Source organism: Typopeltis vanoorti, chromosome 13 (assembly GCF_054136105.1).
Source record: "Typopeltis vanoorti isolate ZY-2024b chromosome 13, IOZ_Tvanoo_1.0, whole genome shotgun sequence".
Taxonomy (NCBI): domain Eukaryota; kingdom Metazoa; phylum Arthropoda; class Arachnida; order Uropygi; family Thelyphonidae; genus Typopeltis; species Typopeltis vanoorti.
This window is the reverse complement of record NC_143561.1, coordinates 15,576,163-15,590,428: the sequence shown is the minus strand read 5'-3', so window position 1 is coordinate 15,590,428 and position 14,266 is coordinate 15,576,163. Positions and strand designations below refer to the sequence as shown.

Sequence of the window (14,266 nt, the reverse complement as noted above, 5' to 3'; positions counted from 1 at the left end):
GTATCAGACTGTATTCCCAGAGTCAGAAGGAGAAATCAAGTAGGAGTAAGATGGATGAATAATATTATTAAGCAGGAATTGAAGATAAAGAAAAGATTGTGGAGGAAGTATAAAGAAAAAGGAGATGAATGTTCCCATGAGCAGTACAAGGTACAGGCAAAGACAGTAACCTGTATGGTAAGGAAAGCCAAAGCTAATTATGAGAGGAAGCTAGCTGATGAATTCAAAAGAAACCCTAAGGAGTTCTTTCACTCCTTAGGGTTTCTTTTCTTCGCTATGTGGCAAGTAAAAGGAAGAATAACCATGGAAAGATTACTTTAAAAAGTGTTGATGGTAGGGAAATTACAGAAGCAAATCAAATAGTTGAGTTGCTTAGTGATCATTTTGCAAAAGTGTGCTATCTTGGTTGTGATATTGCAGTGTCGAATGTGTCATTGAATGATGAGAGTCTAGAGATAGACGAAATTGAGGTGCTTAATATATTACAGAGCCTTAATACTAACACCGCCATTGGGTTAGATAGCATATCAGCCCATGTGTTACAAGAATGTGCAAGAGAATTAGCACCGTTTCTAACCAGGCTATTTAATTTAAGCTTCAGTTCTGGTAAAGTATCAATAGAGTGGAAAGAGGGGGAAATAATTCCACTGCACGGGAGGCTCCAAGACAGAGGTTGCAAATTATAGACCAATCAATATATCTGGAGTGGTGGTTAAGATTTTGGAGAAATTGGTAAAAATTAGAATTCAGGACTGGGTGGACAGCAGTATGATACTTTATAAGGGCAACATGGTTTTGTGAAGGATAAGTCTTGCCTCAGTAACTTACTTACTTTCTATAATAAAGTAACAATGGAGTTGGATAAAGGAAATCCATACTCAGTGATATTGCTGTACTTTGCAAAGGCATTTGACACGATTCCAAACAGAACTCTGTTGCATAAATTAGAGCAAATGGGTAAACCAAAGCTGGTGATTTGGATTAGAGGGTGGCTGGTGGATAGATATCAAAGCGCGGTTTATCGATGAGCTGAGTCCAGGAGAAGGCAGGTGACTAGTGGTGTACCTCAGTGCTCAGTGCTTGTTCCTCTATTGTTTAATTTGTACATCAATGATATTGCAATACTTTGAAAGGAAATAACCACTTGTTTGCTGATGATGTAAAATTAGGAAGAGCGATAGTCAATTAAGATGATGTAGATATCTTGCAGGATGAATTAAATAGACTGATGGTATGGACTAAGGTAAATGGCTGTCAGTTTAACGTGGCTAAGTGTAATGTGATGCATTTCAAGAGGGGTGAGATCACATGCTGTTTACTGTATTGATGAAACTGAACTGTAAGAAGTTGGGAGGCAACGGACTTGGGAGTTATTGTGGACAGAGAACTTAAGTTTAAAGGGCATATTGCAAAGATTGCCAAAACATCACATCAAATTTTATGGTTGTTGAAGAACACACTAACAAGCAGGGATAAGGAAGTTATCGTTCCACTTCTATAAGGCATTAATAAGACTGTATTTGGACTATTGTGCACAGATCTGGTCACCTGGATTTCTTGGTGATGAAGAAATGGTGGAGAGGATTCAGAGGCGAGTTGCAAAGATTGTTTCAGGTCTGTGGGATGTTCCTACAAGGATAGATTGAAGATCTGTGGGCTCCAAAAAATAGTTGATAGATGTAGGAGAGGAGATATGATAGAGGCATATAAATTATTAAAGGGATTTTATAGGATTGATACTGATGACATTTTTAAAACCAGTGCAGGAAGGGAGAAAATGAGGGGCCATCTCTGGAGATTATGTAAGAGTGTTGTTAAAAAGGGTGTTAGGACTAGATTTTTTGCTTGGAGGGTTGTGAATGGGCAGAATGTGTTGCCAGAGGTGGTTGTGAATGCTTCGTCTGTGAATGAATTTAAGGAAAAGTATGATGGGTATTGCATAAATAATGGTTACCGTATCAATGTAGGGTCTCCTGCGATGAGTCTTTTGACTCCATGGAGACACCGTTATAATAATATCACTAAAAAACACGTAATAACTACAGTAATGACTATTTAATTCGTAAATATTTCATCCCAAGTATCTTGGGACATCATCAGTACAGTAGTTCAAACAATACTAGGAATAACATACAGTTAGGGTGCATGATTACAATGGAATCTCAATATGCGTGCAGTAATGTGTTATAGAAGTAAATTAAATATAACTGGAAAAAAAAATATATATATATATTTTTTTTTTTTGAAAGGAAAATTGTGGAATCCAGGGAAATCCTCCTTAATCCTGAACATTTGAACAGCAATTTAAGTTACACTATCCCTGATAGCCATGCTGCAATTGTTCAATACTGGCGTTCACGAGAACTTTCAAGCACGCACTCAAAAAACAATGGTGCATTGGATAGAACAACTTAAAAAATACAATGTTTTTTTATGTCAATTATGTATTGCATTTTTGCCTGTAATTCTCAATTTTTTGTAACTTCAATTTTTATTATTGTGTTCTACCTTTAGTGGATACCTGATGAAGGCTGTAAAAGGCTGAAACTAGTTGTATCATTTTCATTAAAACTTAATATTTTATCTCGGTTTAAAGTCATTAAATATCTATTTTAAAATGTACCGTAACTGACTGAGTAGAAGCTCAGGAATACATATATATATATATATATATATATGTAGAAAGTATTTTTACCTTGGGTATAATTATGTTAAAGATACCAAGCAATTTTAAACCTGGTTTTACTCCATTTTTCCCAAGTAAGCAAACAGACAAAAATGTCAAGTTTGCGCCTGCAAGTGATGCAAGACTAGCTGATCCTACAGGTAGTGCAAGACCAAGGCAACTCGTGGTAGAGGTGGAACAAGCTCCGATCACTAATCTTAATATTTACCTTTAATGCCAAAACACATCTCCAAGAAGGGGATGTATGATGTTTTGTATTAAAGGCAAGGGGCCACTACCCAGACCGGTTTCGACCTTTTTTGAGGTCTCATCAGTGGGAGCTAGGCTAGAAATACCAAGATTTAGTAATACAGAGCTTGTAAGTATTTTACCAAAACAAGTTAAAGGTAAAAATACTTTCTACATCTATATCTCCTCCTGAGATTTTTATTTAATAAGGTTAAAACACTTTATGGTAACTTGTTTTGGTAAAATACTTACAAGCTCTGTATTACTAAATCTTGGTATTTCTAGCCTAGCTCCCACTGATGAGACCTCAAAAAAGGTCGAAACCGGTCTGGGTAGGTGGCCCTTGCCTTTAATACAAAACATCATACATCCCCTTCTTGGAGATGTGTTTTGGCATTAAGGGTAAATATTAAGATTAGTGATCAGAGCTTGTTCCACCTCTACCACGAGTTGCCTTGGTCTTGCACTACCTGTAGGATCAGTTAGTCTTGCATCACTTGCAGGCGCAAACTTGACATTTTTGTCTGTTTGCTTACTTGGGAAAAATGGAGTAAAACCAGGTTTAAAATTGCTTGGTATCTTTAACATATATATATATATATATATATATATATATATATATGAAGATTATTTTACACAATTTTGTATGACAATTTCCCATACTTTAGGAATAGTAAGAACATCGTTGCAGTTTAAATTTGATCTGTGTAGTAGGGCTTCAGCACTTTCTTTATATAAATGTTCATATTTATATAAAGATCTGTGTAAAAGTTTCGACTTCTCCCAATGTATCCTATGGTTTGGATTTTCAACTCACTCACACAAATTTTAGAGCACACAAATTCTGCTCCTCTAAAGATTCTCTAAGCCAAGAACTAGAAATAATCAAAAATACAGCTATACTAAATAATTATATTCTTAGAAAAACTCAAAAAATCATCAGTCACCTTCCCACACATCAACCCAGACAAGAAGAAGTCCATAGGATTCCCATACATTACGTCAAAGGCATCTCCAAACGTCTTTCAAAAATTATGAAGAAATACAATTTTGCCACTACTTACAAACCTATCAACCAAATCTATAACTTGTTACCTTCCCATAAAGACAAACTCTCACCTCTGATGTTACCTGGCATTTATGAGATCCCATGCTCCTGCAAATTGTCTTACTTTGGTCAGGCAGGTAGGTCTGTTCAGAAAGCATCTCGGAACATCAAGACCATATTCGTCTTTTCAAACCGCAGAAATCTGGTCTCTCCCAATACGGAGTTGAAAATCCAAACCATAGGATCCATTGGGAGAAGTCGAAACTTTTACACTGATCTTTATATAAATATGAACATTTATATAAAGAAAGTGCTGAAGCCCTACTACACAGACCAAATTTAAACCGCAACGATGTTCTTACTATTCACATAGTATTATTTACTTTTCGTATCTTAGCGTGTCTGGGGGATTTTTGTGTGTTTTCTGAGTATTTTAATTAGTACATTGATAGATACGATTATTTGTGCACATGGCCCTCATAAAGAGGAATACAAAGATGGCATTCAGGTTGCCATCCTTCTATAAAAATTTTAATTTAAAGGATTTGATTCAGTGTACCGTTTGCATTGAGGAGAGCAGTTGGAGTCTGGTTAAACAATGATAGTGGAGTGAATGTGTGCAGAAAGTGTAAGGAATGTGAAGTTTTAAAGAGTGTTTCAGGTCGTAAGCGTGATGTCGTTGTTGAAAGTGAGAATGTAGAAAATAGTGATATTTACGAGGTGGTACGAGATAGCTGTGAGAGTGGCGTTGAAAGTGAGAATGAAGGTAAACATACAGAACGAATGGAAAATAAAAATGATGAGACTGATGCAATGAGTGAGATCGCACGGTTATGCGGAGCGATACACAGGTCAAATCGTCGGCTGGAGCATTGCCAAAAATGTTTACCGATCGTTCCGACTAATAAACAGCAAAAGTATGATAGGAAAAATAAGAGTATGATAGTGAGTGTAAACAAAATGAAAGAGCAAGGGTTGTATGGAGATTCTTTAGTAAGAGATGTGATAGTTGAGAATTTAACAAAATCTTACCAACCTGGTGCGAACATTAAGGATGTAAGCGAGTCAATTAGAATTCAAAAGCAGCAGGTGAAAGAATTGATATTAGTAGCAGGTACAAATGATTTGAAAGGAGACAAAATGGCTATGAGAGAGGATTTGAATGAATTGCTTGAGGTAGCAAAAGAGAAGAGTGAGAGAGTTAGGATGGTGAGTCTGTTCCTGCGGCATGACAGTGAAGAGTATAGAAGGAGGGCCATAATTGCTAATGACTTTATGCGTGAATTATGCAGGAGGAGTGGTGTGGAATTTATGGATGTGTGGAGTGAGTTTGATGGGCGAAAGAATTTATATAAGATGGATGGTTTACATTTGAATGGATTTGGTGTACGGAGACTTGAAAAGGTGTTGTTGAATGTAGTGGAAGTGGATGTGCAGAATCAGGGAAACTAGAGTTATTAAGGGGGGGGTAGATATGCAGACTTTAGGGAGACAGTTGAGTGTATGAATGTGTGTAATATGCCAGAGCGAGTAGGAAAGACAACAAACCAGAATGGGATAGTTAGTATAAGGCATCAAAATAGGGATGGGACAAATGGGCTTCTGCAATTCATGTATACTGATGCCAGAAGTATTAGGAACAAGAAGGAAGAATGGCTGAAAGAAGATGATATCGCTAGTGGGATTGAATGCGAGGGGTATGGTGTGTTCAGGAGTGATGGGGAGAATTAAATGGGAGGAGGAGGAGTGTTATTGATGACAGCTGATGAGCTACAGCCAAGGAGAATAGAAGTGGAACTGCAGGATAGAGAAAAGAGCACATTTGAGGCTATTTGATGTGAGATTGAAACTAGCAGAACAAAATATACATGTGGGTGCTGCTATAGACTAGGTGATGGAATAGATGGTGGAGATAGTATGCATAAGCAAATAGAAGAAATGAGTGGAAGGAGGGTAATTATTATGGGAGATATCAACTATGGTAACATTGATTGGAAAGAGGACACGTGGGAGGAAAGAATTGGGTTTTATGCGGTTATTAAGGGACAACTATCTGCAGCTGCATATAGTGGAAAATACCAGGGGGCAGAGAGTGCTTGACCTAGTAATTGCAACTGAGAATGTGGCTGTAACGAACATGACCATGTTGCCACCAATTGGTGAGAGTGACCATAAGATCATGACTTGGGAGGTGGCTAAAGGAGTGGAATTTACAATTAAGACAGGGTACCTGTGGAATTACCGGGCTGGTAAGTATGACAAGCTTAGGAGTTTCGTTGGTTCAGTGCCATGGCATGTAAAACTGCAAGGGCTAGATGCTGATAGTGCATGGGAGGCAGTTAAGAAGTGTTTGCATAAGGCAATGCCTGACTGTATACCTAGAATCCGAATAATAAATCAAGTAGGGATTAAATGGATGAATAACACCATTAAGCTTGAGCTGCAAAAAAAAAAGAAACAACTATGGAAGGAATTTAAGGAGAAAGGTGACTGGCAGGAAGCGTGAACAGTATAAAGCACAAGCCAGAAGGGTAATAAGTGTGGTAAGAAAAGCAAAAACGGATTATGAAAGAACATTAGCCATGCAGGCTAAAGAGAATCCCAGTTTTTTCGATATGCTGCAAGTAAAAGAAAAAATGTATATGGCAGGATGATTTTAAAGAATTCCGATGGTAGGGAGGTAACCGAATCAGTTGATATAGTTGAATTACTGAGCGAGCACTTTGCAATAGTATATCATCCAGGTGGTGACATTGCAAGAATGAATGAACCAATAGCTTATATGGGAATTGTGGTGAATGAAGTGGAAGTGAATAGTCTGTTACAAAACCTCAATGTCAATACATTTGTTGGGATTGGATGGTATACCAGCTCATGTCGTACATGAAGCGGCTAAAGAATTGTCAGTGCTCTTGACCATTTTATTTAATTTGAGTCTTGGGTCTGGGTTAGTCCCGAGGGGATGGAAAGAAGAGAAAATAGTTCCACTGCATACAGGGGGGTTCCAAGACTGCTGTTGTAAATTACTGACCGATTCCACTGAAGAGACCTCAATAAAGGTCGAAACTAGTCTGGGTAGTGGCCCTTCCCTTAATGCATAACATTAGACATATCCGCAAGGAGATGTGTTTTGCATTATGGGAGATACTGAGACACGAGTGTTAGTACCTTGCTCCACCTTTTCAAGGAATCGCCCTGGTGTGCACCATCTTACCCCAGTCCTGAAGATACTTTCAGGCGTAAACTTTGTTTGCTCACACTTGGATAAAGGATTAAACTAAATTTATTATATTCTAACCAAGTGAAAAATAAACTTTCAACATCTTTCTCTAAATCCAGAGTAATTTATTAACAAGGTGGCACACCATTTGGCAACTCCTATAGGTGGAGATGACCTTGCTAATGCTTCTGGCTGGTATCTCCACTTGGGCCTGGCTCCCACTGAAGAGACTTCAATAAAGGTCGAAACTAGTCTGGGTAGTGGCCCTTCCCTTAATGCATAACATTACACATATCCGCAAGGAGATGTGTTTTGCATTATGGGAGATACTGAGACATGAGTGTTATTAGCTTGCTCCACCTTTGCAAGGAGTCGTCCTGGTGTTGCACCACCTTACCCCAGTCCTGAAGATACTTTCAGGCGCAAACTTTGTTTGCTCACAATTGGATAAAGGATTAAACTAAATTTATTATATCAGGAATCATTGTCAAGGTCTTGGAGAAATTAGTCCAGAGAAAAATACAGAATTGGAAAGATGAAAATGGGATACTGTATGGGGGACAACATGGTTTTGTGAAGGGTAGATCATGCCTCAGTAACTTGCCCACATTTTATAACACAGTGATAGCTGAACTGGTTAAGGGTAATGGGTTTACAGTGATTCTACTGGACCTTGCTAAGGCCTTTGACAGGATACCACATGGAATTGTAATCAGTAAACTGCAGCATATGGGGATGGATATGGTTGCTGGAGAGATATCAGAGAGTTGTTTATTCAGGAGTAGAGTCTAAAAGATGGCCTGTGACTAGTGGTGTGCCACAGGGTTCTGTTCTTGGACCACTACTTTTCAATTTGTTCATTAACAATATAGGAAAGGATCTGAGAGGAAGTGTTCACTTGTTTGCTGATGATGCAAAATTGGGTAGAGCAATAGTGAGTGCACATGATGTCAAAATTTTGCAAGATGATTTGGATAGTTTGGAGGACTGGGCTAAGGAAAACGGATGTCAATTTAATGTGGCAAAGTGTAAGGTTATGCATTTTGGGCTGAAAAGATTGGCAGCAGTATATCACATTGGTGCAACCGTACTCATGGAGATTGATGAGGCTAGGGATTTGGGAGTGTTGGTGGATATGGAATTAAAGTTTAGGGGGCACATCGCAAAAGTGTCTAAATCAGCTCATCAAATCACTTGGTTGCTGAAAAATACTTTAACAAGCAGAGACAAACAAGTTATTGTTCCTCTGTATTGAGCCTTGATAAGACCCCATCTAGACTACTGTGCCCAGATATGGGTGCCAGGGTTTCTTTTTCTTGATGGGGAAGAAGTGGAGTGGATCCAGAGACGAGTGACCAAGATGATGTCAGGTCTATGGAATGAACCTTATGAGAACAGGTTGAAGATTTGTGGGTTGCAAAAATTGATTGATAGGTGGAAAATGGGTGATATGATTGAGACATTCAAATTATTGAAGGGTTTCTATAAGATTAATTCAGAAGGTATTTTTGAGAATAGGACTGGTGGTGGGAGGACTAGGGGCCATACATGGATGCTGGGCAAAAATGTGGTTAGCAAGGGTGTTAGAGCTAGGTTTTTTGCTTGGAGAGTGATGAATGAGTGGAATAAGCTGCCAGAGTCTGTTGTGGGTGCCATGACAGTGAATGAGTTCAAGACGAGGTATGATAGATACTGTGTGAATGTCGAATAGTTGTTCTTGACATGATGTCAAGAACAACTATTCGACAGACTCCCTCGATGAGTCTGTCAACTCCTTTTAGTTGCCCGTAATAATAATAATAATAAAAAAAGTAATGGAAATTGTGTAAAATAATCTTTATATATATATATATATTTTTTTTTTTTTTTTTTCCCCAGTTATATTTAATTTACTTCTTTAACACGTTACTGCACGCATATTGAGATTCCATTGTAATCATGCTCCCTAACTGTATGTTATTCCTAGTATTGTTTGAACTAATGTTCTGATGATGTACCAAGACACTTGGGATGAAATATTTACGAATTAAATATTTCATCCCAATATTTCATGGTTATTACGTGTGTTTTTTAGTAATGAATTCACCACAGGTTTCGTTATATAAAAATGTTATAATAATAATAATAATAAAAATATATTCCCCTGATTTCTCAATTATTTTGTTGTAAAGTGAAAATCTGCTCCTGAGACCCCTGTTTGGACTGAACTCTGATTGCTCTTTATCAAGTTTCTTCTTAAGGAGGATTAGCATTTAAAAAATAAAAAATAAATAAAAAACAAAAAATATCTTCTTAGCATGAAGGACTTATATGTTATCTCATTTAAAAAAAAAAAATTCTACTCAGTTTGGTAATCTGAAAAAAACAGCTTATTTTTAATGGAATTTATTTTTTAAAATTTAGGAAAATCGTATGAAAAAAAAGGATGAAAGATTGAAAATTATGAATGAAATTCTAAATGGCATTAAGGTAAGAGATAGACACACAATGCAATTTTATAACTTTAATGTAATAATCTCTCATGATGTATATGCAGAACTAAAATATGCATTAAATTGTTATAATTTTACGCATATATAGTTTATATAGTTTAATTTTGACTGGAAAACAGTAAACATCAATCACATTCCATCGTTGAAAGGAAACTGTGAGCAAGAGGGTGAGGAGTGGTTTCTTTGCGTGGAGGGTGGTTGAACCGTGGAATGCATTGCCTGATGGAGTAGTGAGAGCGAGAACGGTCAATGAGTTTAAGGAGTGGTATGACTTTGTGTTTCTTAAATGGGACCTCCCTTCGATGAATCTTGACAGATTTTATGTTCTTAGGAAGGACCTCCCACGATGAGTCTTTTGACTCCATGGAGACCTGAGTAATAATAATAATAATAATTCTAAGTGGTGAACTTACTGTACAGTATATGAAACACATTGGTTACTTCAGCAATTTTTTTTTTTTTTTTGAAAAAGATAATTGCTGCAACTGATAACTGAATAGACAAGGTTCATGTGAACAGGAGCCAGTGAATAAATCTATATGGAATAAAAAAGAAATCAGTCAGTACACCAAGTCAGCAGTTTATAAGATAATGTTCACAGTCATTTGAAAATACATAAAATGTTTATAAATATATTTATATGTCTGAACTGTGTGTTGAATAAAAATTTATAAAATTACTGTTATTGAGATTTCTGTTGAAGAAAATTAGGAAAGCATATATGTGTATGAATAGCTTCATTAATTATTATTATTATTATTCAGTTAAGGGATATTACATCCCATATCGTTTCTTAGCTGAATAAGAAACTCAAAGAGTTTCATGCCGAATATATAGTAGAAACTATATAAAGTTCGGTGATTCCAAGCGTAAGCAAATACCTGGATACTGCAGCAACTGACCCTTAACGTGGTGCAAGCTGAGGCAACTCATGTCAAAGGTGGAGCAAGATCTGATCACTATTCTTGATATTTACCCATAATCTGAACTTAGCTCTTAGGAGCTGTATTACTGTTCTACATTATGAGAGAAGGTCACTGCCCAGACTGGTTTCAACCTTATGTATAGGTGAAGCAGGCTCTAAAAATAAGACGATCCCGAAAGATCGCCCAACTTAGCGTTGTTCCACTCGATGACAAGCTCACCACGTCACCGAGAAGAACTTCTCAGTATTGGCTGTACCCTGTGGCAGGCTCACCCCACCACCAAGCAGAGCCATAATCTCAGCAGTGGTCCCACTCAGAGACAGGCAAAAACCTACCTCCAAGTGGAGCCTCTCAAAGCCAGATCTGCCCTGCACCGGTTTCAACCTTTATTGAGGTCTCATCAGTGAGTAGGTAGACCTAGTTAATATCAAGTTTGTAGCGAACAGAACTTATAACCCTTCTATGAGCATTGCCGAGAGGTGTCCTAATAAATTATTAGATATATGAAGAGCCAAAGGCTTCAATTCGGCGACATATGACTTGTTTAAGTTAAGGGATATTACATCCCATATCGTTTCTTAGCCGAATAAGAAACTCAAAGAGTTTCATGCCGAATATATAGTAGAAACTATATAAAGTTCGGCGATTCCAAGCGTAAGCAAATACCTGGATACTGCAGCAACTGACCCTTAAGGTAGTGCAAGCTGAGCGGCAATACTCATAGAAGGGTTGTAAGTTCTGTTCGCTACAAACTTGATATTAACTATGTCTACCTACTCACTGATGAGACCTCAATAAAGGTTGAAACTGGTGTAGGTAGTGACCTTCTCTCATAATGTAGAACAGTAATACAGCTCCTAGGAGCTAAGTTCACATTATGGGTAAATATCAAGAATAGTGATTGGAACTTGCTCTGCCTTTGACATGAGTTGCCTCAGCTTGCACTACCTTAAGGGTCAGTTGCTGCAGTATCCAGGTATTTGCTTACGCTTGGAGTCTCCGAACTTTATATAGTTTCTACTATATATTCGGCATGAAACTCTTTGAGTTTCTTATTCGACTAAGAAACGATATGGGATGTAATATCCCTTAACTTAAACAAGTCATATGTCGCCGAATTGAAGCCTTTGGCTCTTCATATATCTAATAATTATTATTCAGGTTTCCATGGAGTCAAAAGACTCATCCTGATAGGGCCTTCCTAGGAAATACAAAGTCTATCAAGACTCATTGCAGGAGGTCCCTCCTAGTAAACACAAAGTCTATCATATCATTCCTTAAAATCATTGACCATTCTCGCTCTCACCATCTATCAGGCAATGCATTCCAAGGTTCAACCACTCCTCACCCTCTTGTTCACAGTATCCTTTTGTAACTTCCAGGGATGGTCCTTTGTCATCGCTTCTTCCTGCCGTTCCACCAAGCAAAAGAACTCCCTGATGTCTGCCCTGTAACTGCCTCTCAACAGTTTAAAAGTCTCAATCATAGCACCTCTCCTTCTTCTATCCACCAAACTCTGCAATCCACATTCCCTCAGTTGATCCTTAATTGACATTGTACAGTCCTGAAACCATCTGCCTCTGTACGAGTTTCAGACAAAAAAAAGTTGTGGAGGGAGTATAAAGAAAAAGTGATTGACATGCTTATTAATAGTACAAGGCACAGGCAAGAGAATAGAAGAATAGAGGTTGAAGAAATGGAAGTGCTTAAAATATTGCTGAACTCAACACAAACACAGCCATGGAATTAGCCCATGTATTACAAGAATCTGTAAGGGAATTATCAGCTACTGTGACCAAGCTGTTTAATTTAAACCTCTTTCCACTCCAATGGAGTGGAAAGAGTCCCATTATAGGCCAAGCATCTTGGGAATGGTGATTGAGGTATTGGAGAAATTGATGAAAGACAGAATTCAAGACTGAGTGGATAGGAATATGATTCTTTGTAAAGAACAACATGGGTTTGCAAAGAGTAGGTAGTCTTGCTGTAGTAATTTGCTTACTTTTTATAATAATAATAATAATTATTATTATTATAATTATGGATGTAATTTGTACATCACTGATATAGGAAATGATTTCGTAGTTGTTTAGTGATTATGTTAAACTGGGTAGACCAATGGTAAATGAAGGGAATGCAGAGATCCTGCAGGAAAGACTTACATAGACTAGCAGTATGGATAAAGGTAAATGGCTACCAGTTTAATGTGGCTAAGTGTAAGGTGATATACCTTGGAAAGAAGAGATCACAAACTGTGTGCTGTATTGATGGAACTGAACTGCATGAAAATTGATGAAACCAAGGAATGTTAGAAGTTTTCCCACTTGGTTATGGTATAAATTAAAGATACCAAGAAATTATATTCTTGGTTTAATCCTTTATCCAAGTGTAAGCAAACAAAGTAACTTTGTTTGCTTACACTTGGTAATGAGTATGCTGGATAAGCGAGTACATATACAGTGATATTGTTGGACTTTGCAAAAGCATTTGATAGATTACCTTATTTTGTTGTACAAGCCACAAAATATGGCAGTGGATAGTATTCTGATTTTATGGATTGGAGATTGGCTCACAAATTATTTCTATAGTCTGTACAATTTCTCAACCGTACTGCTTGAATATTAACTAGAGCAGATTCAATACCTTAATTGCATTTTCATTCTCTAATGCTGTTATCACATCTAGATGATGCAACTTTCCATATTTTAAGTGATGTGCGTGTAATTCACGTTTTTTTTTTTTTCATATACGTATTAAACAAATATTGTTTATTTTATTTTGGTCTTAGTTTTGTTTGTGTGTTAAAATTACATGCATGGGAATTGCCATTTATAAGTCATTTACATTTAATCTGCAAAGGAGAGTTATCAAATTTACAATTTGATAGTTTTCCTTTGCAGAAAAATCATAAGATATATTTGCAAAAAAACTTATCATCAAAACATATTCAAAAAACATCAATTTGACATTTTTTCATATACATACTAAGGAGAAATGTTGTTTATTTTATTTTTTGTTTTATTTAGGTGTTAAAGCTGTATGCATGGGAATTGCCATTTATCAATCGTGTATCTTCAGTCCGCAAAGGAGAACTATCAAATTTACAATTCAGTTTTTATTTTACATCTGTATTTACCTTTGTATGGTCTACAGCTCCTGTTCTTGTAAGTATTAGTAGAAGTATCCACACATAGCATTGTATATACTAAATGTGTGTGGTATGGAAAATGTAAAGTGTTCTTTAGCATAGTACTTCTCATGTCTGGACAATTCATTGGTGAGATAATTTATTGAGGGGACAATTCATCGGCGTGACAATTTGTCATTGAGACAATTCATCACGGGGAAAATTCATCGTGGGAAAAATTCATTGCAGGGAAAATTCATCGCACAAACTATTGATGGCTGAAAAAATTCACTGAAGATGTTATTCGCTAGAAAATTGAAATGATATTGCATTGATATCAATATATGAAAAGTAAATGCAGTGCAAGATAAATTTCACAAAATATAATTTTATTATGTATATATGTATTAGTCCGTGTGGTTAGCCGAGTGGCTGGTTGCTTCACAACTATATATGTCTGGGAAAGGAGTGTCCTGGTTCGATTTCCATTGCTGACATGAGGAGCTTAGGATTTTTCTCAGATATAGCCAAGTTAGCTG

At 37.0% G+C, this 14,266-nt stretch overlaps 1 protein-coding gene across 4 annotated transcripts in view; it reads left to right on the top strand.

The window, feature by feature from the left end:
- Positions 1–14,266, top strand: part of LOC150099946 (ATP-binding cassette sub-family C member 1-like) — a 684,487-nt gene that overhangs the window by 247,524 nt on the left and 422,697 nt on the right. For 3 of the 4 annotated variants that reach the window (XM_090403131.1, XM_090403128.1, XM_090403129.1), the window contains exons 11-12: positions 9,586–9,651; positions 13,627–13,764. In XM_090403131.1, the coding sequence (XP_090259257.1) occupies positions 9,586–9,651; positions 13,627–13,764 (204 nt within the window). The remainder of the gene's footprint in view (positions 1–9,585; positions 9,652–13,626; positions 13,765–14,266) is intronic. The other variant, XM_090403130.1, reaches the window with a different exon arrangement.